Raw genomic sequence first — 26,015 nt, forward strand, 5'->3', positions numbered from 1 at the left:
ACCATAGTGAACCAACAGGCCAGGGAGGGAAACAGATGACACAAACGTATATACACGTCCATATATAAATTGTGTTAAGGGTACAAAGGAAAACAACAGTCTGGGTGGATAGGCAAGGCCTCTGAGAGGCAAGGACCTGCAAGCACAATTCCAAAGACCCAGGCGGGTGGCCTGGTGGTGACGAGGGAGGCAGGGTGGTGATTTCTGTCCGCCTGGAGGCAAGAGCTCCCGCCAAGGCCGTGGGGTACGAGAGAGCCTGGCATCCAGAAGATGGAAAAGCCGGGCTGGTGAGCAATGCACGGGTGGTGCCTAGTAAGGAGAGTGCCTTATAGTTCAGGGAAGAGGCTCCTATTCCCAGGGCAGCAGGAGGCACTGAGGGGACCGGTGTGGTGTGCAGCACGCTCAGTTGCGTTCGACTCTTTTGTGACCCCCATGGACTGTAGCCCACCAGGCTCCTCTGTCCATGGAATTTTCCAGGTAAGAATAGTGGAGTGAGTTGCCATTTCCTATTCCAACTGGTGCGTTAAGGATTCAGAACTGCAGTCCTAGGGATGGAGTAAGAGTGGAAGCAGAGACCAGAGAGGAAGGGTGTTAACCTGCAGGGGCCAGAGGACAGGCAGGAGCTGGAGAACGGGTTGGCAGGCAGCAGCCCGCAGCGAGACTCACCACAGACTTCCGCTCTCCAAAGGCCCACAGGCAGGACTGGGCTTCCCTGCCCTCTGCAGCTGGGAGTGTGGCCAAGATAAGCAAAAGGGATGGGTGGAAACCCAGGAACCTATGAGGGAGACCCCACATGTTTTCCTGGCACAAGAAAACCCACCTCTTTCAAGGCAGGGGCCATCTCATCAACCCAGATCCCAGGATGTGGACAACGTGGTCCTCAGCCACTCGCAGCGGAAGGGCCGCGTGAGGGAGAAACAAGCCTTTCCATTTCAGACCGCTGAGACAGGGGAGTCATTAGCCCATTCTGACTGATGCAGAAATAAAACGTGACAGATGCTGTGGCGACAGGATGAGGAAGGCAAAGGAGGTGAGCAGAAGAGACAAAGGAGGAATCAGAGGTTTCAGAGCTGGTGACCATGCAATGGCGCCTCTCACTAAAGAAAACAAGTATGCAAGAAAGACAGCTGGTTTGGGACGAAAGGTGACAGTTTATGATTTCACAGGTGCCAAACGTAAGGGACTGGTAAGACAGCTGAGTACATATGTCAGGCAAGTTAGCAGAAAAGCAGCTCTGAGCTGAGGGGGGAAAAAATCAAAACTGAGATAAAGATTCGCAAACTGCAACGAAGGAACCCAGCTCCTTGCAGAGTCAAGGGAAGCGATAAATTGTTATGAACCGAAGGAAGACAAGGGACTCTTTAGGAACGGTGGTGAGGAGCGAGGGGACGGAGGAGCCGGAGGAGAACCACAGGAGGGGAGGAAGGGGTGCCGAGTGTGGGTGACAAGCTGAAGGGGTGAGGACTGAGACCCTGCCCCACACTAAGGGCAGAACCAGGCTGCGGGGCCACAACCCAAGGTCACCCCATGGTTAGTATTAAAGCGGTAACAGAACCCAGGCCCCCGAACTTGACCACAGGCCTCACTGCCTCCCGACATGATCAGGGAAGAATTTTCTCAAGTCATTATTCTTCTAAAACTAAACTTCATGGCATCATAAACAACCCAACCCCACAATTCATTTAGACTACTGTTAAGACCTTTAGAGAGTTTGCAATGGGTTGGTGGTTTACATTTTTTGCCCTGACCCTCAGCACTGTGACTTCAGACACTGTCATTTATGTATATTTCAGTCCAGTCCTCAGGGGGAGTTCATACAGTTGTTTAAGGACTGCCCCAAAGAATGGGAGCATGTTAAAGTTCTTGATACATATAGCCCAGCTCAAGTAGTCATACCATTCATCATGTTATAAAACCCAGGAGACACAATTCCCATAAAATGCCATGTGAATGGAACTATGAGATGAGGTGACCCTGCAAACAAAAGTGCCCAGCTCGCCCCATCCTTGCAAAACCTTCTCTATCTTTGCAAATTTATCGGGCAAAGATAGCATCCTGTTTTAATTAGTGTTTCAGGAATCATTAGCAGGGCGGAACTTTTTTTTTTTACTGTTCTTTATTGGTTAACTGTATTCCTTTTTTGAGGAACTACCTATGAATATCCTTTCCTATTTTTCTTCCAACATATTTTTCTTTTTTTAATTGACTCCTAAGAGATCTCATTAAATTTTTTTAAAACTTAACACCATGACTGAGATATAGATATACAGAAGAGGACAAATACTGTTTCTAAGCTTATGATTGGCTTTTAAATTTATGCTGCTTGTGACACAGAGAACGTAGGTTTGAGTGTTTGCCTGAGGAGGCAGGAGGCAGGGTGGCAAGCAGGGACACGTGGTCTGAAGCCACAGTCCCCAGGTTCAAGACACAGATTCCCCCACTTACAGCCTCTGACCTTGAAATGACTTGACCTCCCATGTGTAAAGCCCTGACACATATCCTAGGATACAGTAAGTGCTTAGTAAGTGCTGTCTCCAGATTTATTTAGTCAAGATGAGCAATCTTTTATTACAATATGAGCTTACCTTTGTTAAGCACTTACTATTAAGTATCTTTACATACATTAAATCTTTTAATCTTTCTTTTAAGAACTCCTTGAGATAATAATACCCAACAATCCCAATTCTCAGATGAGTAAACTGAGACTTAGTGAAGAAATCTGATCAAAGTCCTCAGCTCATCAACGGCAAGGCCCTGGGTTCACCTCCCAAGCCCAGGCCAAACTGGTTTTGTCCTTTACTTTCGTTCTTTAAAGAAATCCCTCTCTACCCTTACATGATTATTTATCCATGTTTTATGCTGTTTCTTTGACTTATTTTACGTATGTCTCCTACATGTAGTTATCACTTATTGCAGTATGTGATACAAGGTGGGGTCAATACTTTTTTATGACATCATTTACTCAGTGATGTATCCACCAGGTTTGACTTACTGCTCACACGTACCCTAAAAGTTGACACACACAGAGGCCCGTTTTTGTTCTATGCCAAAGACTTCACTTTGGGTCCTTAGGACTGTGTGACACAAAACTGTCATATTATTTACCCCTAAGATTACGCAGAGGGAAAGATCTCTAAGAAGAGGATGTTCAGGGACTGGTTTGAACCTCTTTCCTAAAATAGGTTTCAAAAAGACAAGAAGAAAAAATGTCTATTTTATGATCTGTTCTCAGCCAGTCCTTGAAACTGTCCTCCAAATTAGCAACTGTATTTCTTAAAACTTCTCTCCCTTCCTCTTAAACCTTGCCCTTCCCTGCCCAAGCTGCTCTGCTCCCACTTGGCCTAGCCAGGCCTTTGAAGGATGTGCTCGGTCTCTGCCTCTCATTCCTTTCTGGGAGAAAAGTCTCCCTGGTCTCGGCACCTCCCAGGTCCCGTTCAGTTCCTCACAAGCCCTCTCCCGAGTGTATCAATTCTCTGTTACTTCATCTTTCTCTGCTCCTTCTTAGTATGTGTTCTTTCACATGTCTTCGATGGGTTTCTGCCTACTGCTATCCTATGTTGAAGACTGACCTGTCCACCTGTTGAGAGTTGAGATCATAAACCCTTCAAGGCAAGAGCCTGCTCTAAACAGCAGCAGATCCTCAGCACCCAGCAAAAAGTCCTGGCGCAGAGCAGGCCCTCGACAAACGTGGATAAAGGTTTCACAGCTCCACTCCTCCCTTTTCAAACTCAAGGCATTACGAATGCCCTCCTATCTCCCAATATTCAAATAGACCAGAAACCAAAGAAACACACACCTGTTGTTGATTATCGAGTTGGAGATGGGCCTTCACCCTGCTTCCTGTATGCTGGGACATTTCTGTTGTTGGGACTCCACCAGAGGGTGGAGAAAGACGGTGAGGTGAAGCCCCGGCCAGTCCAGTTACTGATTTACTATCCTATCTGATTTAAAATTATAGCCAAAATGAGGTTTTACGTTATCTGGGGATTTCAAAGAATACCACCCCTCGGGTCTCAGGTTACCTAGGATCATACTGAACTGGGAGGGTGAGAAGGGTCCCAGGGCAGCACTCCGGAGATTATCATGCCTGTCCGTCCCCCTCCAGTTACACAAAGGGAACTGTGGTGCCGGCCTGACTTGGTTTTACTTCATCTCACACTGCAGGGCTCTCGGATGCCTGTGGAATGGTGTCACCAGCAGGGACTTGATGGCGAAGGAGGGTCTCAAGCTGGGCACGCTGAGATAAGATCGGCAAGGAGGCCAGGTGACTTGGGCAGCGATACCCAAGCACGTGGAGCTGCCAAACCCACGTGAAGGGCCCCGTCCCAATATTCACACAGATCTTTCAGAGAAAGGATATTTTTAGGCCCTGGGTGGTATACTTCCTTAGATCTAGGCCATTACAATGCTATCTTTAATACATGTGAAAGGTCCAATCACTACTCAACACTGCTCAGGGAATTATTTCTAGTTTTTCTCCTGAGCTTGCCTATGATCTGAACGTGCTGCCCTCCTGACTGCACTCAATCAAGGAAAGCTAATTCTGGAACTGTGAGGATTCTTCTTTTACTACCTCAAATCATAAATGACATCGTCCACAGTTAGGAACATTACGAGTAGCAGCACCTCTACTGCTCTTATAAAAAAGTCGGACACAATTTAGTGACTGAACAATGACAACAACTCCTATAAGAGTATCTTTGAATTGAAGCCAGATGGTCAGGAAAGGGACTCTAGAGCAATCTAGGACAGCTTCTCATTTACAAGAACAGGAGCCCTGAGGTGCAGCAAAATTAAGGGACCAACCCAGGGTGACTTAGGTACTGGTAGGATATTGACCAGGCACCGTTTAAGAGCTTTACCCATATTGCTCACTAAATCCTCTCAACAACCATGGAAAGTAAGTATAAATTCTATCTCTGCTGCACTACAGGTGAGGAAGTTCACCAAGGCTGAATTATGTGCCTAAGACTGCACACAGGTGGTTCAGGGCAGAGCTGGAATTACAGCCCTGGTGTTCTGACTTCAGAGTCCACGCTCTGCACTATCAAACCTCCCAGATTAAAACCCAGGACTCCCAATTCCCGGGAGGGTTCGCTCCATCATTACTAATTCTAAAGCTCATGAAAGAACAAACCATATTTGAAACGGCCAGCAAAACTTTTTAGGATCCTGATGAGAACAAACTACCACCATTCAAAGCTGTTTCTGAAGCAAACTGGGAAGTCTGAAGAGTATTTCAACAGATTATTGCTAACTTTGACATAATGGCATTACAGTTATGCGGGAAAATATACCTATTTTTAATAATATGACTTAGCAACTAAACAACAACTGGGTATTATACGGATGAATGACGGGCACCATAGAACCTGCAATCACACAAAAATGGAGGGGGAAAGCGGGACAGTTAAAGCAAGTTTAGCAAAATCTTGATAATTATTGAATCTGGTTGATGGATTATGAAGGTTCATTATGATATTCTCTCCACTTTTTTGCATTTTTTTCAAGGTTTACAAATTAATATCATCTTTAAAGGCCCACAAACCTAAGCCTATAAAAAGTGAACCTATCAAACAAAAAAAAAAAATCTGAGTGCACGTTACTTTTTTTTTAATGGCAGCCTTTATCACCCACTGAATTATATAATTCTGTTGTTTCTGATGTCATAGCCATTCAGCAGTACTAGAAGCTTGAGAAGAGCTAGTTAAGTCCATAGTCTTGTCTGTTTTTCTTGCAGTCAATCTACAGAATTGCTATATTAGCCAGCTAGGTAAGAAACATTTATTGTGTGTTTACTATGCTATTAGCACTGACTCAGGCTGCCAGATAGAGCAGAGTATTACCTCCATCCAGGCTGGATCAGTGGACCCTGGGATTTCAAACCCTGGGCTGGTTGCTGCTCTGCCTCCCGAAAGGATCTGGGTACCTTCTTAGACCTTCCTAGAACTAAGCCGAGACAGGTGCACCTGCCGAACCCTGGGCTGGTTGCTGCTCTGCCTCCCAAAAGGATCTGGGTACCTTCTCAGACCTTCCTAGAACTAAGCCGAGACAGGTGCACCTGCTGTGGCTTCCTGACAGACAGGGAAGCAGCAAGAAGCAGCAGGTGGTGGCAGAGTACCCAGGAGGAGGTGAGGGGGGTGAGGGTGATGGGCAGTTTTTAGTATCTGTAAGTTATCCCAAATTCTCTCCATCTGCAATGCAGAACCACAGCAACGCATTTCCCTTTTAGCCCAGGAGCCTTTCAAAGGCCCAAGGGGGGCCACTTGACTTGTTTCATCAGACAAGCGGTTGAAGGTAGACATCACTAAAGGGTTGAGACATCAGCCAAATGTCTGACTGTTCACGCTTCAGGGTGTCCAGGGAAAAAGAGATGTACCATTAACATGCCGTGAGACAGAACAAAGCAGCAGCATGTCACACACAGGAATGGGTACTCCTGGGTCACTATCAGTAGGCCAGCCTCCTATGGGAAGGGCTGCTGAAAATTCAAGGACTGCTGCACAGCAGTGGTGAGCAGTGTTGTACTTGACCTAATGGCTTGTTAAATTAGAACCTCCTTTTCAGTCCAAGTCTGTCCGCAGTATGGAATTCATGATTTCATTTATTCTTCTTTTGATTCATATTTATAATAGTGGGATATTATTAGTGCCCTCAGTTAAAAGAACTAAGTTTACTTTCATAACAGAACAGGATGCCACAGATGTTTGTGGGTTTTATCCTTAACATACACACGTTGGCAAAAGTCAGGAAGATGCAGGATATACTACTTAGGCCAAAGCAATGAAAGGCAGGAAGAGATCCCAGGTTTTGGTCATTATCAATTCCCGCTTTACTCCTTATCATCAAATGATCAACTTCAGCAAAAACAGAAATACAAAAATTCCTTATTACTGAACAGATTGCAGTTTAAGGAATCTAGAGAGAGCTGTCAGAGCCATCGAGAGAAAAATAAAACTGAGCCAACTAGCTATGGAAATCAGTGAAGCTTCATCTCCATTCTCGACAAACATCATTCATGTCCTTCTGTGTCTGGCCAGGAAGGGCATCTATCTGCCACCAAAAGGATAAGCCAGGCCCTGTGTTAAGGGACCCAGCACTCCACCAAGACAATACCCCACACACAACCCCACGAAGCCCTAAGAATCACTTCCAAGGCCCAACAAGCACAAGTCACTCACCCACAAACAAGCCCCTTTCAAGAAAACAAACGCCAGCGCCCGGTGCAAGGAGCTGCTGAAAGTGTCCAGCTACCCATGAGGGCACGCTGCTGCTCAGACATCGCTCCTCTCTCGCACTGTCCAAGCGACCAGGGCGTACTGCGTTTCCAAACACAGCAGGACCCAGCCCGAGCAGTTGAAAAGTTGATTTAAAACTTCATCTTCCTCACACTCAGAGGCCTATGTTCAAAAGACTTTCTGCTAGGACCAGATTAATCCCTGAGGCAGCCTGCTACGAATCCCCCAAATTGCAGTCATTTGCACCCTTGCGGAAGTCACCAGCGATTCCTAGCAAGCCTCTTAACCTTTCGTAAGAAGCGCTCAAATCTCAGGATGCCGGCTAGGGGGAGGGAGTGGAAGAGAGATTGCGGAACCCCTGCCCTTCTGGGGCTCAGCCCACCCAAAGGGGGTCCGCGGGGCCGTATCCCACCCTGGGTGTCGGACTGGAAAAGGAAGCTCCCACATCCATTCCCCTGCGCCCCTCCAGGCCACAGGTGTCAAGCCCCCCGCCCTTAACCCCCGGAATAAGGGAGGAGGAGAAGGGTGGGGTGGGAGGGATGGGGGAAAGAAGAGAATAAATTCTCAGTTGGTAAACTTGGCAGGGGTGGGGGGGGTTGAAATGAAGGAGATGGCGATTTCCCTCCCAGGGAATTTCCCAGGAGGGAGGTGGGCAGCAGCAGGTAGAGGACCCATGGGCGCAGGGTGGAGTTGGTGCCCCCTCCAGTATCTTCCCTTCTCCCCTGTCCGACACCCGCGTCCTCCACCACCTCTTAATCCTGCAAGTCCCAAGAGGGTCGGTGGCTCTGCCTCCGCCGGATCGACTTAGAGGAGCGCGAAAGGGGTGGCCGCCCGCCCTCCCGCCTCCCTCCGCGGTCCCACACTCACCAGGAGCACCGAGCCGCGCACCACCTCCGACACGCTCTGCCGCAGCTCGGCCGCCGTGCCGGGCTTACTCAGCCCCCGGGTGAACTTCCGAGTCTCCGCCGAGGCGGGGAGCAGCGGCGGCTGCGACATCCTTGCCGCCGCCGCCGCGCCTGCTCCCGCAGTCCCCGGGCCGCGCCGCCGCCAGGTGCGCCCTGGGCGCTCGGCCCGGCCCGCCGGCAGCTCTCCCGGCGCCGCCGCCCGCCCGCTGCCCCCACCGCCCCGAGGCTCGCCGCGCGTCCGGGAGGCGCAGCCCGGGCCGCGCCCTCCGCTGGATGTCACGCCCCGAGCCGCCCCCCCGTCCCTAGGCGTCTGGGTCGCTAGAGCTCTGAGCAGCGCCCGGACTCGCTAGGAAAGACCGTGCGTGTGGCAGCGGCGGCGGCTCCCCCATGCCACCAGCCTCGCTCGGCGGCAGATCGCCGGGCCGCCTCCTTGGGGCGGGGTGTCCGGCGCGGCGCGGGGCGGGGCGGGGCGGGGCGGGCGGAGGAGGGGCCGACGCGGCGGGACGACGGGCCCCCGCCTGTCCGGCGGCGGGTGCCGCGGGGCGCGGGCTGCGCGCCGGCCTGGATCCCTGGCGGGGCAGGTGGGGACCCCGAGGGGCGGGGAGTAAGAAGGGGTGGGGGCGCCTCCTCCCCGGTCCGATTACTCCTCGAAGCCGCACGTCCGAAGACCCCAGGCCAGGCCGTGTACGCCGCCAGGAGGGCGCGCGACCCCGGGGCTGTGGCGCCAAGTCTTCCCGGGGGCCCGCACCTGTACGCGGGGACCCCCGGCTCCCGGCTGGCGGAGCCCCAGCATCGCGGGGACAGGCAGGGGTCGGGAGAGGGTGGCACCACGCCCCCCTGGGGCCGCTGATGGGGGGACGGAAGTTTCAGAAAAGCGGCCTGTGAGCGGCCCTCGGGAGAACACAGGGCGGTTGGCAGCGCCGGCCGGGCGGAGCGGGACGGAGCGCCCCGGGGCCCAGGAGCCGGCGAGAGCCGCACGCACTTGGCAGGGACGCTTCTCCGCCTCCCAAAACCCTTTCGACCTCCAGAGGCGTCGCGCGAAGCGTGGACGCCTCGGCGAGCCCAAGGGAGGGGTCCGCGATGAGTCACGCAGACCCTGGCCGGCCGGGACCAGCTGCTGCGTCACCGTCAAAACTTCTGAGCCTCGCCCCGCTCCTCTGTAAACGGAGGGCTGCAACCTGCCCAGGGGCTGAAGTGACACGGCGAGAGCCGTCGGCCGCCCCCCTCTCCTCTCCGCGGCCCGGCCGAACCGCTGGGCGCCGAGCCCGGGAAAACCCAGGAGCGCCGGCCTGCGAGCCCAACGTGACCCCGGGAGCTGGCGGCCGCGAGCGACAGCCGCGGCTCTGAGGAGCTTCCTCACACCCGCTGTTCCGGCTTCCCCATTCCTAAGGGGCTCCCCACCTCTTATTTCTGAGGAAACGTGGAGCACCCTAACTGACCCTCCTGAGGTGAGGGCTAGAGGGGAAGGAGGAATTTGCGTAGCGCCCACGGCGCATGCTCACTAGTTTGGGTTTGGAGGCGGGAGTTTGGCTTAAGGGAGCCTGTGCTGATTGGTTGATATGCGCAGGCCACGCCCATCGCGTGCCTGATGGACAGCTCCTCACCTGCGCGCGTGGGGGCGGTGTGGCCCCAGCCCTCAGAGAAATCCCTCCCGCGCAGGTGTTGGCCTCAGCGTTTGGAGGCCTCCTAGCCGTTGTCAGCCAGTGAAAGAGGTCGCCAGTGGCCTCCCACCCTGCTCGAAAGCCAAACACCGGCCCAAAGCAGAATCTTAAAAGAGGGAAAACTGCCAATCTAGGGTAGAAAGCAAAACACCACCGTTCAGGACTTAATGGGCAGGTCTGGCCCGTAATAAAGTCTGGAGTTTTCGGCATGCAGTTGGCACTCAATAAATGTTTTTGCCGGATCGGATTGTTCTCCCTGTGTCTTGAGACGCGGGATGTAGCACTACACGTGAGCCTGCCAAGCCGGAAGACAAAACAATAACGAGCAAATAATAAGAGCAACTACACAGTAATCTATTTCCTCTGCTGCGTAAAGCCTAGATATTAACCAGGCTGCTCGTGTTCCAGGGGAGCGCTGGGTGACCCCAGAGGCAGAAGACACAGCTTCACGCGGGAGCCTGCGGTGTCTGGTTTCACCATTCACATCCCGGGTTTGTACCGCTGAGCTGCATGGGATAGGTCAGTTCACTTCTTACTGTTAGAACCTGGTCTGAGAAACGTTGTTTTCCCTTTGAGCTTCTGACACCTGAAGAAGTTTCCAGATAGCACAGACCTTTACCCTCCTGAGTTGCCTTGGCTCTCTAAATCACATCTACTTCCAGAGAATGCAAATAATGGATTTTATTCAATTAAAAACAACAGAAAAGCACAATGTTGGGCGGCTTTCTTTTCTTTTCTTTTTTCTTTCTTTCTTTCTTTTTTTTTTTTTTTTTTGCTTTGTTCTGTTTAAGAAATGGATGAACACAGAAAAGAGCATGTATCTGGAAAGTGAAGAGTATCCATTTCTACCAGTCCTAGAAATGCTTACTGACTCATTATGTTCTAGAATTGGCAGATTTTCATTGAGGAAGCAGGGGCTGAACTGTAAGATACTGCCAGTAGTCACGGACAATGTCTAAACAAGAACGAGTTCTGGCAAAGAAGGAGGCATGGTAATGTGAACTAAGTCCAGGAAGGCTAATTTTCCCAGCGACCCAGAGCACAGCCTCTTCTTCCTGGTGAAGTTAACAAATGGGGCATTTACATTTAAATTTGAGCAGAAATTTCATCCTTCCTGTTTTGGGTTGACTTGTGTCCCCCACCTCCCCACCCCCTCCCCAAGACATATAGGGCTTTCCTTGTGGCTCAGCTGGTAAAGAATCTGCCTGCAATGCAGGAGACCTGGGTTCGATCCCCGGGTTGCAAAGATGCCCTGGAGAAGGGCATGACAGCCCACTCCAGTATTCTGGCCTAGAGAATTCCACGGACTGTATAGTCCATGGGATCCCAAAGAGTTGGACACGACCGAGCTGTGGGGTCACAAAGAGTTGGACATGACCGAGCAACTTTCAGTTTCACTTTTCAAGACATACTGAAGTCCTGACTCCAGTATCTGTGAATGTGACCTTATTTGCAAATAGGGTCTTTGCAGATGTCATGTCAAGTTTCAGTGAGGTCATACTGGACCAATATGACCAGTGTTCTTATGAGAAGAGATGAGACACAGTCAGAGACACACAGCAAGAAGGCCTGAGATTGGAATGAAACATCTGCAAGTCAAGGAACACCAAGGCTTGCTGGCAACCACCGGAAGCTTGATGAAATAAAGGATTCTTCCTTGAATCTTTGGAGATAGCATGGCCCTGCTGATGCCTTAATTGGATTTCTAGTCTCCAGAACCATGAGAGAATAAATTTCCTTGTTCTAAGCCACCCAATTTGTGATGCTTTATTTTGGTACGATAGTCTCACACACTTACCAAAGGCTGTTTGTCGTTTTTTGTTTTTGTTTTTGTTTTTTTTAAATCCCCACCAGAGTGGACCTAGAATTGTGTGAATTCTTACTGCATCAACTCCTGGAGAGAGGCAGTCATACCTTTATCGAAGGAGGCACATCAGGTCAAGGTTGAAGATGCTGCATGAAATGGGGAGGGATGGTGTTTAAGGTGTGGTGGAAGATACATCTATCTACTTTAACTTGAGGGGGTAACCCCATCTTTGTTTCACCAAAACTGTAGGAAGAAAGCCATCCTTTTTGTTGAGGATCATACTAGTAGGTGCTGGAAATGAAATATAATTCCAGGCAGTTTTGAAGAGTTGCATATAAGTGACAGTACAATATCCAAATATTTATAATTTAAGCATTATCCATGTTTTAATAATAATCTCTTACTGCATCATTTCTTGTTAGGTTAGCTTTCAGTTCAGTTCAGTCGCTCAGTCGTGTCCGACTCTTTGCGACCCCATGAACTGCAGCACGCCAGGCCTCCCTGTCCATCACCAACTCCCAGAGTTCACTCAGACTCACGTCCATTGAGTCCGTGATGCCATCCATCCATCCTCTGTCCTCTTCTCCTCCTGCCTCCAATCCCTCCCAGCATCAGAGTCTTTTCCAATGAGTCAACTCTTTGCATGAGGTGGCCAAAGTACTGGAGCTTCAGCTTTAGCATCATTCCTTCCAAAGAAATCCCAGGGTTGATCTCCTTCAGAATGGACTGGTTAGATCTCCTTGCAGTCCAAGGGACTCTCAAGAGTCTTCTCCAACACCACAGTTCAAAAGCATCAATTCTTTGGCGCTCAGCCTTCTTCACAGTCCAACTCTCACATCCATACATGACCACAGGAAAAACCATAGCCTTGACTAGACGGACCTTAGTCGGCAAAGTAATGTCTCTGCTTTTGAATATGCTATCTAGGTTGGTCATAACTTTCCTTCCAAGGAGTAAGAGTCTTAATTTCACGGGTGAAGTCACCATCTGCAGTGATTTTGGAGCCCCAAAAAATAAAGTCTGACACTGTTTCCACCGTTTCCCCATCTATTTCCCATGAAGTGATGGGACCAGATGCCATGATCCTCGTTTTCTGAATGTTGAGCTTTAAGCCAACTTTTTCACTCTCCTTTTCACTTTCATCAAGAGGCTTTTTAGCTCCTCTTCACTTTCTGCCATAAGGGTGGTGTCATCTGCATATCTGAGGTTATTGATATTTCTCCCGGCAATCTTGATTCCAGCTTGTGTTTCTTCCAGTCCAGCGTTTCTCATGACGTATTCTGCATATAAGTTAAATAAGCAGGGTGACAATATACAGCCTTGATGTACTCCTTTTCCTATTTGGAACTAGTCTGTTGTTCCATGTCCAGTTCTAACTGTTGCTTCCTGACCTGCATACAGATTTCTCAAGAGGCAGGTCAGGTGGTCTGGTACTCCCATCTCTTTAGCTTTGGGATCTGTGTATTTCTCAATGATACATAATTATTTTAAAATCTCTTCTAGGTTATCCTGAAAGAACACATCTGTGAAAATGAAATATGAGGTCCTTACGAGATCATTGAAACCAGGGTTTCTTGAACTTTATTGTGCATAAAAATGACCTGGGGATCTTGTTACACTACAGAGTGCAATTCAGAAGATCCGGTGTGGTACGCGAAATCAAACTTCAGGAGATGGTGAGTGACAGAGAAGCTTGGCATGCTGCAGCCCATGGGATTGCAAAAGCATCGGACACATCTGGGCAACTGAACAATGACAACCCGAAATCAACAGTTCTAACAAGCTCCCCACTGATGTCAAACCCCTCCCCCAAGCAGATGCTGCTGGTGCACAGACCACATTTTGCAAGCAGTGAGCATTCAGACTTCCATTTCCAGCAGTTTGGCAAACCAAAGGCCCTTAAAACTTCTCCCCTTTTAGAACAGTATGGAGATTCCTGAATAAATAAAAATGGAGCTACCATATGACCCTGCAATCCTACTCCTCGGCATATATCCAGAGAAAAGGAGGATCAAATAGGATACATGCACCCCCAGTGTTTTTTGTAGCACTGTTTACAATAGCCAAGACGTGCAAGCCACCAAAATGTCCATCGACAGAGAAATGGATAAAGAAGATATGGTACATATATACGATGGAATATTACTTGGCTATAAAAAGGAATGCATTTGAGTCAGTTGTAATGAGGTGGATGAACCTAGAGCCTTTTATGCAGAGTAAAGTAAGTAAGAAAGAGAAAAATTGTGCTAAACCACTCAGGTTTGAGTGTTGTTAGTTACAGCTACATTGAGAACAGTCTGGGGTTTGGGGAAAGAGAACGGAAGGAGGTAAACCAGGGAGGAATAGTTTAGTTGCTAAGTCGTGTCTGACTCTTGCGAGCCCGTGGACAGTGGAGTGTGCCAGGCTCCTCTGTCCATGGGATTCTCCAGGCAAGAATACTGAAGTGAGTTGCCATTTCCTTCTCCAGAAACCAGGTAGGTGGCAACAACCCAACCAGAGGGAACCACGACTATGTCTATTAATTTATGCATAAAAAACAGCATCCTATGCTTCTGAAAAGCTACTCATAGTCTAGTGGAGAAGACAGCTCCATAAATATAACTGTGATCCAATGGATCAGGATGGTGGGACCACAAAGGAGAAGCAACTAACTTGATAGGTATGAGCCAGGGGCAGTTTCTCAGAGAAAAGGAAGCTGGAGCTTGTTGCTCTGCCTGGAGACTGCCTTGTGACCAGTGTCTGAACAACTTTGGCAGAGAGCACCTGGGGCATGTTAGATTTGCATGATAATATTTGAAAAACACCAACGTAGGACCTGTCTCATGTAATAAATGATCAGTCATTACTAGCTATTAAATAATTATAGGATATTTCAAGAAATTGTCATCAGAGCTGTTTACTATGCATCCAGGGAGGGTCCAGATTGCGACATAAAACTCCCTACCCCAACACTAAGGAGATACTTTCATCACCAAGTTTTGCCTCTTTTTGAATTAGTCTCAGATTTTCCGTCCTTTTCAACTGTTCATCACCAGCACTTTTGCTCTAATTTGTGAACATGTTTCATAATCTCCAAAGGTTGACTGACACCAAAAAAGCAAACAATGTTTGTTCATCTCGTTTTTTGTTCTGTAGCATGCAATCCAAAATGACATTAATATTCTTTGTAGCAGTGTGTATCGCAAAGTCTAAGTTCGTCATCATTTCATAAAAGAAAGCTGGGGACAGATGAGGAATGAAAATTGGCTTTAATATCATTGAATCTCAATAACCTGTGATTATCACTATACTAGGGATAACCAAATAATGATCATATACAATCACACCAAATGCATAATCCTAATAGTTTGGTTTAAAAATGCTGTTATTAAAACCATTCTGACTTTATCAAATGAATCCCCACAATATTCCTAAGTGAGTTAAAATTTACATCAAAGATGAGGTAGGTGTGTGTGTGTCTGTCTGCCTGTCTGTCTGTGTAAAGTCACTCAGTCACGTCTGACTCTTTTGTGACCCCGTGGACTATAGCCCGCCAGGCTCCTCTGCCCCTGGAATTCTCCAGGCAAGAATACTGGAGTGGGTAGCCATTTCCTTCTCCAAGGGATCTTCCCTACCCAGGGACTGAACCCACATCTCATTAGGTCTCATGTATTGGCAGGCAGGTTCTTTACCACTAGCGCCACCTGGAAAAATCTTGCACAATATTCCTAAGTGAGTTAAAGTTTACATCACAGATGAGGTATAGAAACACAAATAGAAATGCACTCCTAGGTAATTCTCTCACCAAACATGCTCAAATGGGACTTGTAAATCAAGAACATATCTGAGGAAATAAATAGAGCTCTCCTGAATTATTTCCATTGTAGTTAAGGCTTTCCAATAAGCCAATAAAGCAGAAATTAGGCAGGAATTCTGCATGATTTTGCAACGTCTACCTGGTTAAAATAGGATCCAAAAGCCAGTTTCCTTTGGAAAAGATTTATTTAGCAAAATTTACACAGTTTTTCTAGGAAATACAGAATTTAAACAAATGGGGGCCTAAAACAGTTGACCATGAAAAAATGAAAATCAGGGGTAAAAAATGAGCTTGGAACAGGGCTATGCCTCTTAAAAACATAAAACTTCTCATAGCAGAAAAATGTTGATCTCTAAATGCCTTTTTCCAGGCTTGGGCTCCAGAAGAATGTGGGCCAGGATGAATGGCACAAGAGCAGGGCCAAAGAGAATCTGCGGTTAGCACAAAGGCTTGGCACGGGAGCCCCTACATTGGACCTGGCAGGAACCTTAAGGCAGAATCCCCTTTCCACTTGGGAAAAGGTCCAGTGTCTAAAAGGGCAATGACTCTTCTGAGCACTGACTATGTATATAATTTGCCATAATCTACATCATCTGTTCAGGACTGTCTACATAATTTGCAGAGCCCAGTGGAAAATGAAACTGTGGGCACTGTTTTTCAAAAAAGATTTTCAAAGGACTTCCCTGGTGGTCCAGTGGTTAAGAATCCACTTTGCAAGGCGGGGGATGTGGGTTCTATCCCTGGTCCAGGAACTAAGATCTTACATGCTGCAGAGCAACCAAGCTCGTGTGTCACAACTGGAGAGAAACCTGTACTCTGCAACGAAAGATCCCATGTGCTGCAACTAAGACCCAACATAGCCAAATTAATTAATTAAAAAAATAAAAAGAATTTCAAGAGCCCAAGGGCCCTTCTAAGCACAGGCCTGGAGGTCCCTGTCACCATCAGTCATTAACCCTTTAAATGATCCCAAGTGGATAGGGAGGACCCAGAGTTACAAGGTGGTGGCTATTTATCAGCCAGTAAAGATTTTTTTCAGGGCTTCCCTGGTGGCTCAGAGGTTAAAGCATCTGCCTGCAATGTGGGAGACCCAGGTTCAATCCCTGGATCAGGAAGATCCCCCAGAGAAAGAAATGGCAACCCACTCCAGTATTCTTGCCTGGAGAATCCCATGGACTGAGGAGCCTGCTAGGCTACAATCCACAGGGTCGCAAAGAGTTGGACACAACTGAGCGACTTCACTTCACTAAGGATATTGTTTTCAGTGTTTTAGCAACAGGTCCTGTAGTCCCAGCCGTACCAGCTGTAATGTCAACCAGACATTGAGTATATATGGGAATGATACAGACCAAGCTTAAAGTTTTCTAACAGATAGGAGATTGAAGAAGTAAGGAGAATACATCATCTTGATTAACAGGGTAGAAATATATGTAGAGACAATAAACTCTAAAACAGAAATAAACAATAAGCTCAAAAAGATGGGATCTATGATTGCTCAAAAGCAAGTTTGACTAAACTGATCCCAAGAACTTCAAGAGAGAGAAAAGGAGAAAACATAAGCAATTCTCAAAGGCTGAGCTGTGTTCTAACCATGACCCTGGACATGGCCATGAAGAGAGAACTGATAGAGCAATGCTGTGTAGAAGCTCACCCAGCAAAACCGAATCCCAGTCATGACTTAGCAATATAGTAAGGGCTTCACACCCAGTAAGATGGCTATTATCCAAAAAACAGAACACAAGTATTGGCAAGGGTGTGGAGAAATTTCACCGTCAATGGAGTTCTACAGCTACTACACACTGTATAAAGCAATACGGTGTTTTCTTGAAAATTAAAAAGAGAACTACCATATCCAGCAGTTCCATATCTGGGCATATATCCAAAAGAATAGAAAGCTAGATTTGGAAGAGCTATTTGTACACCCATGTTCATAGAAGTATTGTTCACAACAGCCAAGGGGTGTAAATGACTCAGGTGTCCGACTTAATCAAATGGATGAACAGAATGTGGTATATACACCCAAAGTAATATTATTAAGCCTTAAAAAGGAAGGAAATTCTGACACACGCAAAACGGATGAACCTTGAGGACATTACGGTAAGTGACATCATATGCTCACAAAAGACAAATACTATAGAATTCTATTTAGTGAGGTATATGTGTAGCTTAGTTAAAATTTGTAGACACACAGAGTAGAATGGTGGTTACCAGGGACTGCGGAGAGACAGGGATGGGGAGTTAATGTTTAAATGGGTACAGAGTTTGAGTTTGGAAAAATGAAAAGGATGGATAGTGATGATGATTATACAACAAGGTAAACATTCATAATACCACTGATCTGTACATTTTTAAATGGCTAAGATGGTAAATTTTGTGACTTCCCTAGTGGTCCAGTGGCTAAGACTCCAGGCTCCCAACACAGGGGACCCGGGTTATGTTCCTGCTCAGGGAACTAGATGCCACATACCACACCAGTAGTTCACATGCTGCAGCTAAGACCGGTGTAGCCAGATACGTAAATACATTAAATAACACACGTTTAAAGAGCTACCTCTAAAGAAAAGATGGTAAACTTTATGTCATATATATTTTACCACAGTTTTAAAATGTATTAAAGATATTTTTAAAAGGAAAAAAAAAGCATAAAAGATATAAAGCTTATATAATTTCAAGAGGCCCTCTTTTAGAGGAAGAGTACAAAATTATAAATATCAAATTGGGTTTAAAAAAGTGGATATTTAGTATAATAAAAATCACACAAACTACAATTTTTAGAGCTACTAAATACCACAAACATTACAAAATCCAGAAAGGTAACAGTGTTTCTAACTAATTTACTTTCTCATGCATCTCTGAAATGCTTTTTTTCCTACAATATTAGTGCATAATTCTGATAATCTCTTCAAAAGACAGTGATTTTATTTTTGCTATTTCAATAGTGTGTATAGAAAGAAAATTCAGTCTTTCTCATACATACTTAATTGAAATTATTTTATTATTGATAATTTAGAAGAGATTTCTTTCAGCTTTGCAACTAGCAGTTAATAGGGTCTTATAACTCTTGGATTTTGTCAAATTTGGAGAAAGCAGGCAAGTTTCACAGATGAGCTGTAAGATTTCAGAGTATTTTAAGCATTTTTTGGTGTGTCAGTGTCTTCAAATTGACAATATTCAATAGTTTAACCACCAAAATCCTCAGTGTATTAGAGGATTAAGTTTTATATTCTCTTTATCAATGTCAACATTTCAGAGTTAATCTGTAAGAATTTTTAAAATTCTTTTCCAGTGAATTCACACAAGCCACTTTTCATTAGTAGGATTTTCAAACAGTCCAAATACTATTTGTTTCTCGTGATAAAATTTTCCTTCCTCATAATGAATGACTGGTTTTAGTATACTTTTCTTCTCTATACCAGTATAACTTCTACTGACTTAATCACTCATTATAACTGTTTTATTTCCTGTTCCAGTAATTTTTAACCTGAATTTTCTGCTAATTTTTTAATAAATGAATTTAAGGAAAGTAAAATAAGCTACCCTTTATATATATCTATATAGAAGCTTATCATTTCTCATGTGTTTTTGTTAAATGTTCCCAAACCTCTCTATCAGTTGCAGTTAATTTAGGGTATTCCTAACTCAACCCTCCCTTAGAAAATCCAAAAACTAGCCATGAAGGCAGTTGAGATGGAAAGACACAGTGAGGTTAACTGACTATGGTTAAAATATCCTACTTCTACAATTTTTTAAAAACTTAATTTTGTATCTGTATGAGATGATGTCTGTTCAGTAAACTTATAGTGATAGCCATTTCATGATTTAGGTAAGTCAAATCATTATACCATGCACCTCAAACTTACACAGCACTGTATACCAGTTACATTTCAATAAAACTGGAAGAAAAAAAAAGCAAAGATGATTTTTAGTTGCTTAGAAAGATGTCCCAACAAGTGAGACAAGTAGGTTACAGAGTAGCATATACAGTGTATAAAATGGAATACATCAGTGTAGGTGTGTATTTGAAGAGATAGAAGTCTTCATGTGTGTATGAAAAGTGTTTACCAAAATGTTAACAGTGATTGTCTCTGAGTTATTAGATTTCTGGTGACTGTCTTCAACTTCTCAAAAATTTTTCTGTATTTTTTAATTAAAAAAAAAAATCCTTAAGATCGTATGAACACGTTGCTAGGACCCCTGCCTAGCCTTGGAAAGGACCTATCAGAGAGGACCCTGAAGCTTAGGCAAACTCACTTCCAGGCCGCCAGCCCCAAAGAAGCTGCACCCTAGGAACAGGTCAAGTCCAGATGCCAAGCCAGTGATTTGCCAGTTGTTGTACCATATTTTAGTTTTATTTCGTTTCATGACGGCTTCCTGCCAGACTCCTCCCTCTCTTGCCCTAATCCGTGTAGTGAAGAATCCTGTTCCCTCCCCGCCCCTCCTCCTCTCTTGGCTGCTTTTCCATCCTTCTTGCATCCTGGGAGATCAGGTTCTGGGGCCCTGCTGGTGCTGACAGGTTTCATTAGCCTGATGGAAAGGTTTCTCATCCTCCTTTGGCAGCTGCTGGGTTTTTCTCCTCCTCCCAGGGTTCAGGTCAGGTCTACGCTAACCCATGCTATGGCATGGGACAGAACAGGGCAGTCAGTAAAAATCCAAGCAGGGACCCTGGCTGAACTTTTCCTTTAGTTCACATGAAGAAAATATATTTTGTTCCATGGAAATCATAATATAAGGACTTCACAGGCAGTCCAGTAGTGAAGACTTTACCTTCCAATGCAGGGGGTTGGCAGGTTCAATCCCTGGTCAGGGAGGTAAGATCCCACATGCCAAAACATAAAGCGGAAGCAATATTGTAACAAATTTGATAAAGACTTTCAAAATTGGGGGAAAAAATTCTCCTATAAAAAAAGAAAAGAAGAGAAAAGTACAGCCTCTGTGCCCTGAATCTGATCTCTATTCTTCAACCATGCTTTGCCCGTCCATGTGTCTTTGATCTCAGGAGCAAACTGAAGATTCAGGAGCCTGCAGGCTTTCAAATGAGGTGACATCCAAACTGTCAGGTGCGTTATCAACACCTCGTGATTACAGTTTTCTGCAAATGCAAAATCGAAATACATTCTCAGTGCCAGGAAGTGATCATTTCAAAGAGCAGACTGCTTATGGAAGAATCCTAATCATTTTGCTAAGTGTCAAGGTAAGTCTTTTGAGTCCAGGACCTGAATAATTTCTCGCGAGAGATGAGCAAACTGCTTTTGCTAATGCGACCTAGCAGACATCAGATACTGTACAACTTGGGGGAAGACTTCCTGAGTCACACTGTCCTCAACTGTAAAAACAAAAGGATTGTTAAGCTTCCCCATGCAGCCATGAAATTAAGAGACACTTGCTCCTTGGAAGGAAGCTCTGACAAACCTAGACAGCATATTAAAAAGTGAGACATCACTTTGCTGACAAAAGTCCATATAATCAAAGCTATGGTTTTTCCAGTAGTCATGTATGGATGTGAGATTTGGACCATAAAGAAGGCTGAGGACAGAAGAACTGATGCTTTCGAACTGTGGTGCTAGAGAAGTCTTTTGAAGGTCCCTTGGACAGCAAAGAGATCAAACTAGTCAATCCTAAAGAAAACCAACCCTGAATATTCCTTTGAAGGACTGGTGCTGAAGCTGAAGCTCCAATACCTTGGCCACCTGATGTGAAGAGCTGACTCACTGAAAAAGACCCTGATGCTGGGGAAGACTGAGGGCAGGAGGAGAAGGGGGCGACAGAGGATGAGATGGTTGGAAGGCATCACTGACTCAATGCACATGAGTTTGAGCATCTCCGGGAGATGGTGAAGGACAGGGAAACCTGGTGTGCTGAAGCTCATGGGGTCGAAAGGAGTCAGACAGGACTTAGCGAATGAACAAGGTTCCCCCAGCTCTACTGCTCTAGTCATGCCCACAATGTTCATCATCATTTCTTCATCTTTTTTTTTTTTCCTTGCATGTGATCTTGGCCTCTTTCTTCCTGTGTTTACACAATAAGAAAAAATTTTCAGAACCAACTTCCATCAGGTCTGATATAGCCCAATAAAAACCTTTGGAATAGGAATGGGAAATACCAACCATGGTCATAGTCCTGGGCTCAATTTTTCTGGAACCTTCAGGTGACAATTGATCAGTCTTTACTGCAGTCTGAAGCAGGGGGACCTAAACTGTTGTGTGCACTCTCAGTGCCAGGAACTTGGCTGAGGTGTTCTCTTTGCTCCGTGATGCTGGTCCATTCTAGTTCCCTGGGCTTCGCTTGTTGGTCCTCCATCTTGAAAGCTATCGCACTCAGGCGCACACATCTCAGAACAGTGCTCGTGTTCAGGACTGAGAGATGGGAACACAGAGGGAGGAGAAAGCATTAGGATTTGCTTCCCCTCGTGGGATCACAGCTCCTCTGACTAAAGAGGAAGACATCCACACTGCAGAGTTTTCTTCCATACCTACGGGTTCCCACCGCTGCTGCTATGACTGGGATTGCCAGAAGGTAGGACTTTTTCTGGTGGCTCAGACAGTAAAGCGTCTGCCTAAAATGCGGGAGACCTGGATTTGATCCCTGGGTCGGGAAGATCCCTTGGAGAAGGAAATGGCAACCCACTCCAGTACTTTTGCTCGGAAAATCCCATAGGCGGTGGAGCCTGGTAGGTTACAGTCCACAGGGTCACAAAGAGTCAGACACAACTGAGTGACTTCACTTCAGGGCTCAAAAAATAGAGAAGAGAAGGAGTGAAAAAGAGTTTGGATTTCCTCCCAAACTCTATTAGAAGTCCTCTTTCTGGTTGCTTCTGCCAGACCTAGAGAGTTTTCCTAAAGCTCTTTCTGTCCATGACTAGAGTTGACAGCTAGGTTTCAAACAACCTTGAGTCCAGGTATGGGGGCTACTGGAGGCGGTAAAAATAGGAGCTCACTTGCATCTGGTGGTAGTTCAGCTCCGGGCTTCTTTCCCAACCCCTCTGCTCCCTTTTATCCAGAACCAGAACTCCTAAACAGATGACTTTTGATGCATATTGAATTTTAATACACAGACTCTCTTGATATAGGTTGAATTTTCCAGAAATGTACCTAACATATAAAATCAAGAGATACTGTATCTGATTTTTTGTTTACACAAAAATGTGTTTATGGCATTTGGGTTGCCAGCTGCATTTGTTATTTTGTATTCTCCAGTGATTATACACCTGCCTTCTTCTTTCTGCTTATTGTGTGCTTTGCTTGAGGCATTGAAATATTGAAACACATATTTTATTATAAATTACTTAATTTTATTTTATGTATACTGTAGATAGGACATCACAGTGGTTTTTTGTATGATGTGCTTTGGCAGGTTAAAGAGGGCTTTAAGTCTTTTGACATTACTCTTGTCCAGAGGTGCTTCCAGGGTTGGCCAGGCATCTCTCTCTTGTAATTTCAGGGACTCACCATGTGGTCTCTTAAGCATCATGGTCTCAGGGTAGCTGGACTTAAACACAGCAGTTCAGGGCTTCAAGGATGCTCCCAGAGCTTCAGAACACAGCTGCAAGATTCTTAGGGCTTAGCACTGGCTGTCCCCAAAGGCTATCTTCTATTTATCAAATGAGTAAACAAGGGCCAGCCTGAATTCAGGAAAGATAAGGCAGGAACTGGTCAGAAAAGGCTGGTGCCAGGAAAGGCTTGTGGATGAGATAAGGACTTGGAGGACCAAGGCTCCCTAGACTCCAGTGAATGATTAAAGTGCTTAACGTTGAGTGAATCTTGATAATTCATAAAGAAAATAGAGAGGAAGTCCCTTCTTTGGGTGAATTTGCATGTAATGTACAGGGCATATTTCTTATCTTTGTATAGAGCCACCAAGGATGTCCTTGGAATGCCTATAAGCACAGAGCAAATATTTATTTATTCAACATCACAGTGCTAATTATGTGGGTGATAATGTCAGTGTCTCTGTCCTTCAAGGCTACAATGCTATTATTTTTAAAAAAGCATGCAAATATATATAAATGAAGCAGTGTGCTATGGTTAAACTATGGTTTTTTCAGTAGTCCTGAGAGTTGGGTTATAAAGAAAGCTGAGTGCTGAGGAGTTGATGCTTTTGAGCTGTGGTGTTGGAGAAGACTCTTGAGAGCCCCTTGGACTGCAAGGAGATCCAACCAGTCCATCCTGAAGAAAATCAGTCCTGAATACTCATTGGACGGACTGATGCTAAAGCTGAAACTCCAATACTTTGGTCACCTGATGGGAAGAACTGACTCACTGGAAAAGACCCTGATGCTGGGAAAGATTGAGTGCAGGAGGAGAAGGGGACGACAGAGGATGAGATGGTTGGATGGCATCACCGACTCAATGGACATGAGTTTGAGTAAACTCTGGGAGTTGGTGATGGACAGGGAGGCCTGGCATGCTGCAGTCCACAGGGTTGCAAAAAGTCAGACACGACTGAGCAACTGAACTGAACTGAACGGAAGCAGTGTGCAAAAATTAACAAAGAAGAGCTAAAGAGCTTTATGAATCCAGAAGAGAAATTATCTCTTTTCATCTCTAACCATCTATTTGCAATTTCAACCCTGGCTTCCCATTGGAATCATGTGGGGAACTTTTAAAACATAACAACTGCTCCCATCTCCTTGGATTATGGTTTTAACTGAGGGATGGGGCCCAGACATCAATATTCATAAAGAAGACTGATAAAGATCCATATGACTTTCTAGTAAGTGATGTGTCCGACTCTTCTCGACCCCATGGATTGTAGCCCGCCAGGCTCCTCCATCCACGGGATTTTTCAGGCAAGAATACTGGAGTGGGTTGCCATTTCCTTCTCCAGGGTATCTTCCTGACCCAGGGATTGAACCCAGTCTCCCGAATTGCAGGCAGACACTTCATCGTCTGAGCCACCAGGGAATCTGACTCTATTAGGAAGCCGCTTCTCTACTTTTCTGATGGCTCAGAACCCAGGGAGGTGGATTCATCCGGGCGGAGAGGAACCAGGAATCTGTAGTTCCAACAATTCCCCAGGGTAATTCTTGTCCTGTGGGAACTTAACACTGCTGTGTTCCCATCTTTTGCAGTCTTAATGCAAATGCTGCTCTGAATCTAAACTCAATCTCAAATATAAAAAGCCATCCCCACTTCAAAACTCTCGATAAAATCCAAACTTCAAAGCCAGCCCTAAATTGAATCCTATGTATTTTATCATATGCTATGTGTTCAGTTGTGTCCGACTCTTTGAAACCTCATGGACTATAGCCCGAGACGCTCCTCTGTCCCTGGGATTCTCCAGGCAAGAATACTGGAGTGGGTTGCCATTTCCTTCTCCAAGGGATCTTCCCAACCCAGGGATCAAATCACATCTGTGTGTCTCCTGTATTGTAGACGAATCCTTCACCTGCTGAGCTGTCGGGCAAATTGAATCCTAACCTAACGATTTCTTTCAATTCCTGCCTTATCACTTACATCCAATTTTGACCCACAAATCTATTAATTAATACCTCTAAGGAAAGTGGCCCATATTTGACCCTGTTTTTTCCCACCATGTTCTTCGCCTTTATCTTTAATCAGCTTGTTTAACCCTATGTGGGAATCACTGATACTTTAGTTTGGAGACAGACCTCTGCTTGAATCTCACTTCCACTTTCTGCTAGTTGTTGAATCTAAGACTTACCCTTCCTTATCTGTGAAGTAGAGATAACAATGACTGATTTATAGGATTGCTTGGAAGAATTTGGCTTCCCTGGTTGGCTCAGAGGTTAAAGTGTCTGCTTGCAATGCGGGAGCCGGGTTTGATCCCTGGATCAGGGAAGATCTCCTGGAGATGGAAGCAGCAACCCACTCCAGTACTCTTGCCTGGAGAATCCCATGGACGGAGGAGCCTGGTAGGCTACAGTCCTCGGGGTCGAAAAGAGTCGGACAAGACTGAGCGACTTCACTTTCACTTTTGGAAAAACTAAGAAAGTAATGTCTGGGGGGCATTTAGAGTTAATAGATGCAATGAACATTCTTGCATCTATTATATCAACCTCATTGGAAAAGACCCTGATGCTGGGAAAGATTGAAAGCAAGAGAAGAGGGCGACATAGGATGAGATGGTTGGATAGCATCACCAGTTCAATGGACATGAACCTGGGCAAACGGCGGGAGATGGAGAGGGGCAGGGAGACCTGGTGTGCTGCAGTCTGTGGGGTTGCAGAGGCGGACACAACTTGGTGACTGAACAACAACAAAATGATGATTCTATTCCAGGCTTCAGTCCCAGAAGCATCAGTCTAAACTCCTGCTTCAAAAAATCTAAACAAAATTTATTTGACAGTGTTGGTGATGAACAGAAAAAAATCTTACCTTATTCAAAAACAATGAGAAAAAAATGAGAACAATTATCAGGCAAGAATGGTTTGCTGAGATTCCTGATCTCTTCCCCTTCTGTCACTGAAAATTCAGAAAGCAAGTTTTTACAACTTAGAACTACTTAATTTGGAAATTTTTACTATAAGCATTAAAGGAATATTAGCAACAGATGTTTCGTGTTCTTTCTCTTTTGACCTCATTTATAAATCTACCGCTGTTCAATCTGTTTATATTTTGAAAAACTTGCTTTTCTTTTAAAACTGTCATT

General features: G+C 45.7%; 1 protein-coding gene and 1 long non-coding RNA gene across 7 annotated transcripts in view; one reads left to right on the plus strand and one right to left on the minus strand.

Moving 5' to 3' along the window:
- Window positions 1-8,383, minus strand: part of DOCK9 (dedicator of cytokinesis 9) — a 288,486-nt gene extending 280,103 nt beyond the window's left edge. For all 5 annotated transcript variants that reach the window (XM_027973748.3, XM_060394649.1, XM_060394644.1 and 2 more), the window contains exon 1: window positions 8,106-8,383. In XM_027973748.3, coding sequence (XP_027829549.2) covers window positions 8,106-8,234 — 129 coding nt within the window. In that variant the 5' untranslated portion in view covers window positions 8,235-8,383. The remainder of the gene's footprint in view (window positions 1-8,105) is intronic.
- A 268-nt stretch (window positions 8,384-8,651) lies between these two features.
- On the plus strand, window positions 8,652-14,726 carry LOC105616225 (uncharacterized). Of its 2 annotated transcripts, XR_003590548.3 has the most exons (4): window positions 8,652-9,591; window positions 10,213-10,323; window positions 11,659-11,788; window positions 13,115-14,726. It is a non-coding gene; the product is annotated as an uncharacterized LOC105616225 (long non-coding RNA). The 2 variants fall into 2 exon arrangements; XR_006061003.1 differs by having other exon boundaries at window positions 8,652-10,323.
- The last annotated feature ends 11,289 nt before the right edge of the window (window positions 14,727-26,015 follow it).

The sequence above is a fragment of the Ovis aries genome, chromosome 10, assembly GCF_016772045.2.
Source record: "Ovis aries strain OAR_USU_Benz2616 breed Rambouillet chromosome 10, ARS-UI_Ramb_v3.0, whole genome shotgun sequence".
Taxonomy (NCBI): Eukaryota; Metazoa; Chordata; class Mammalia; order Artiodactyla; family Bovidae; genus Ovis; species Ovis aries.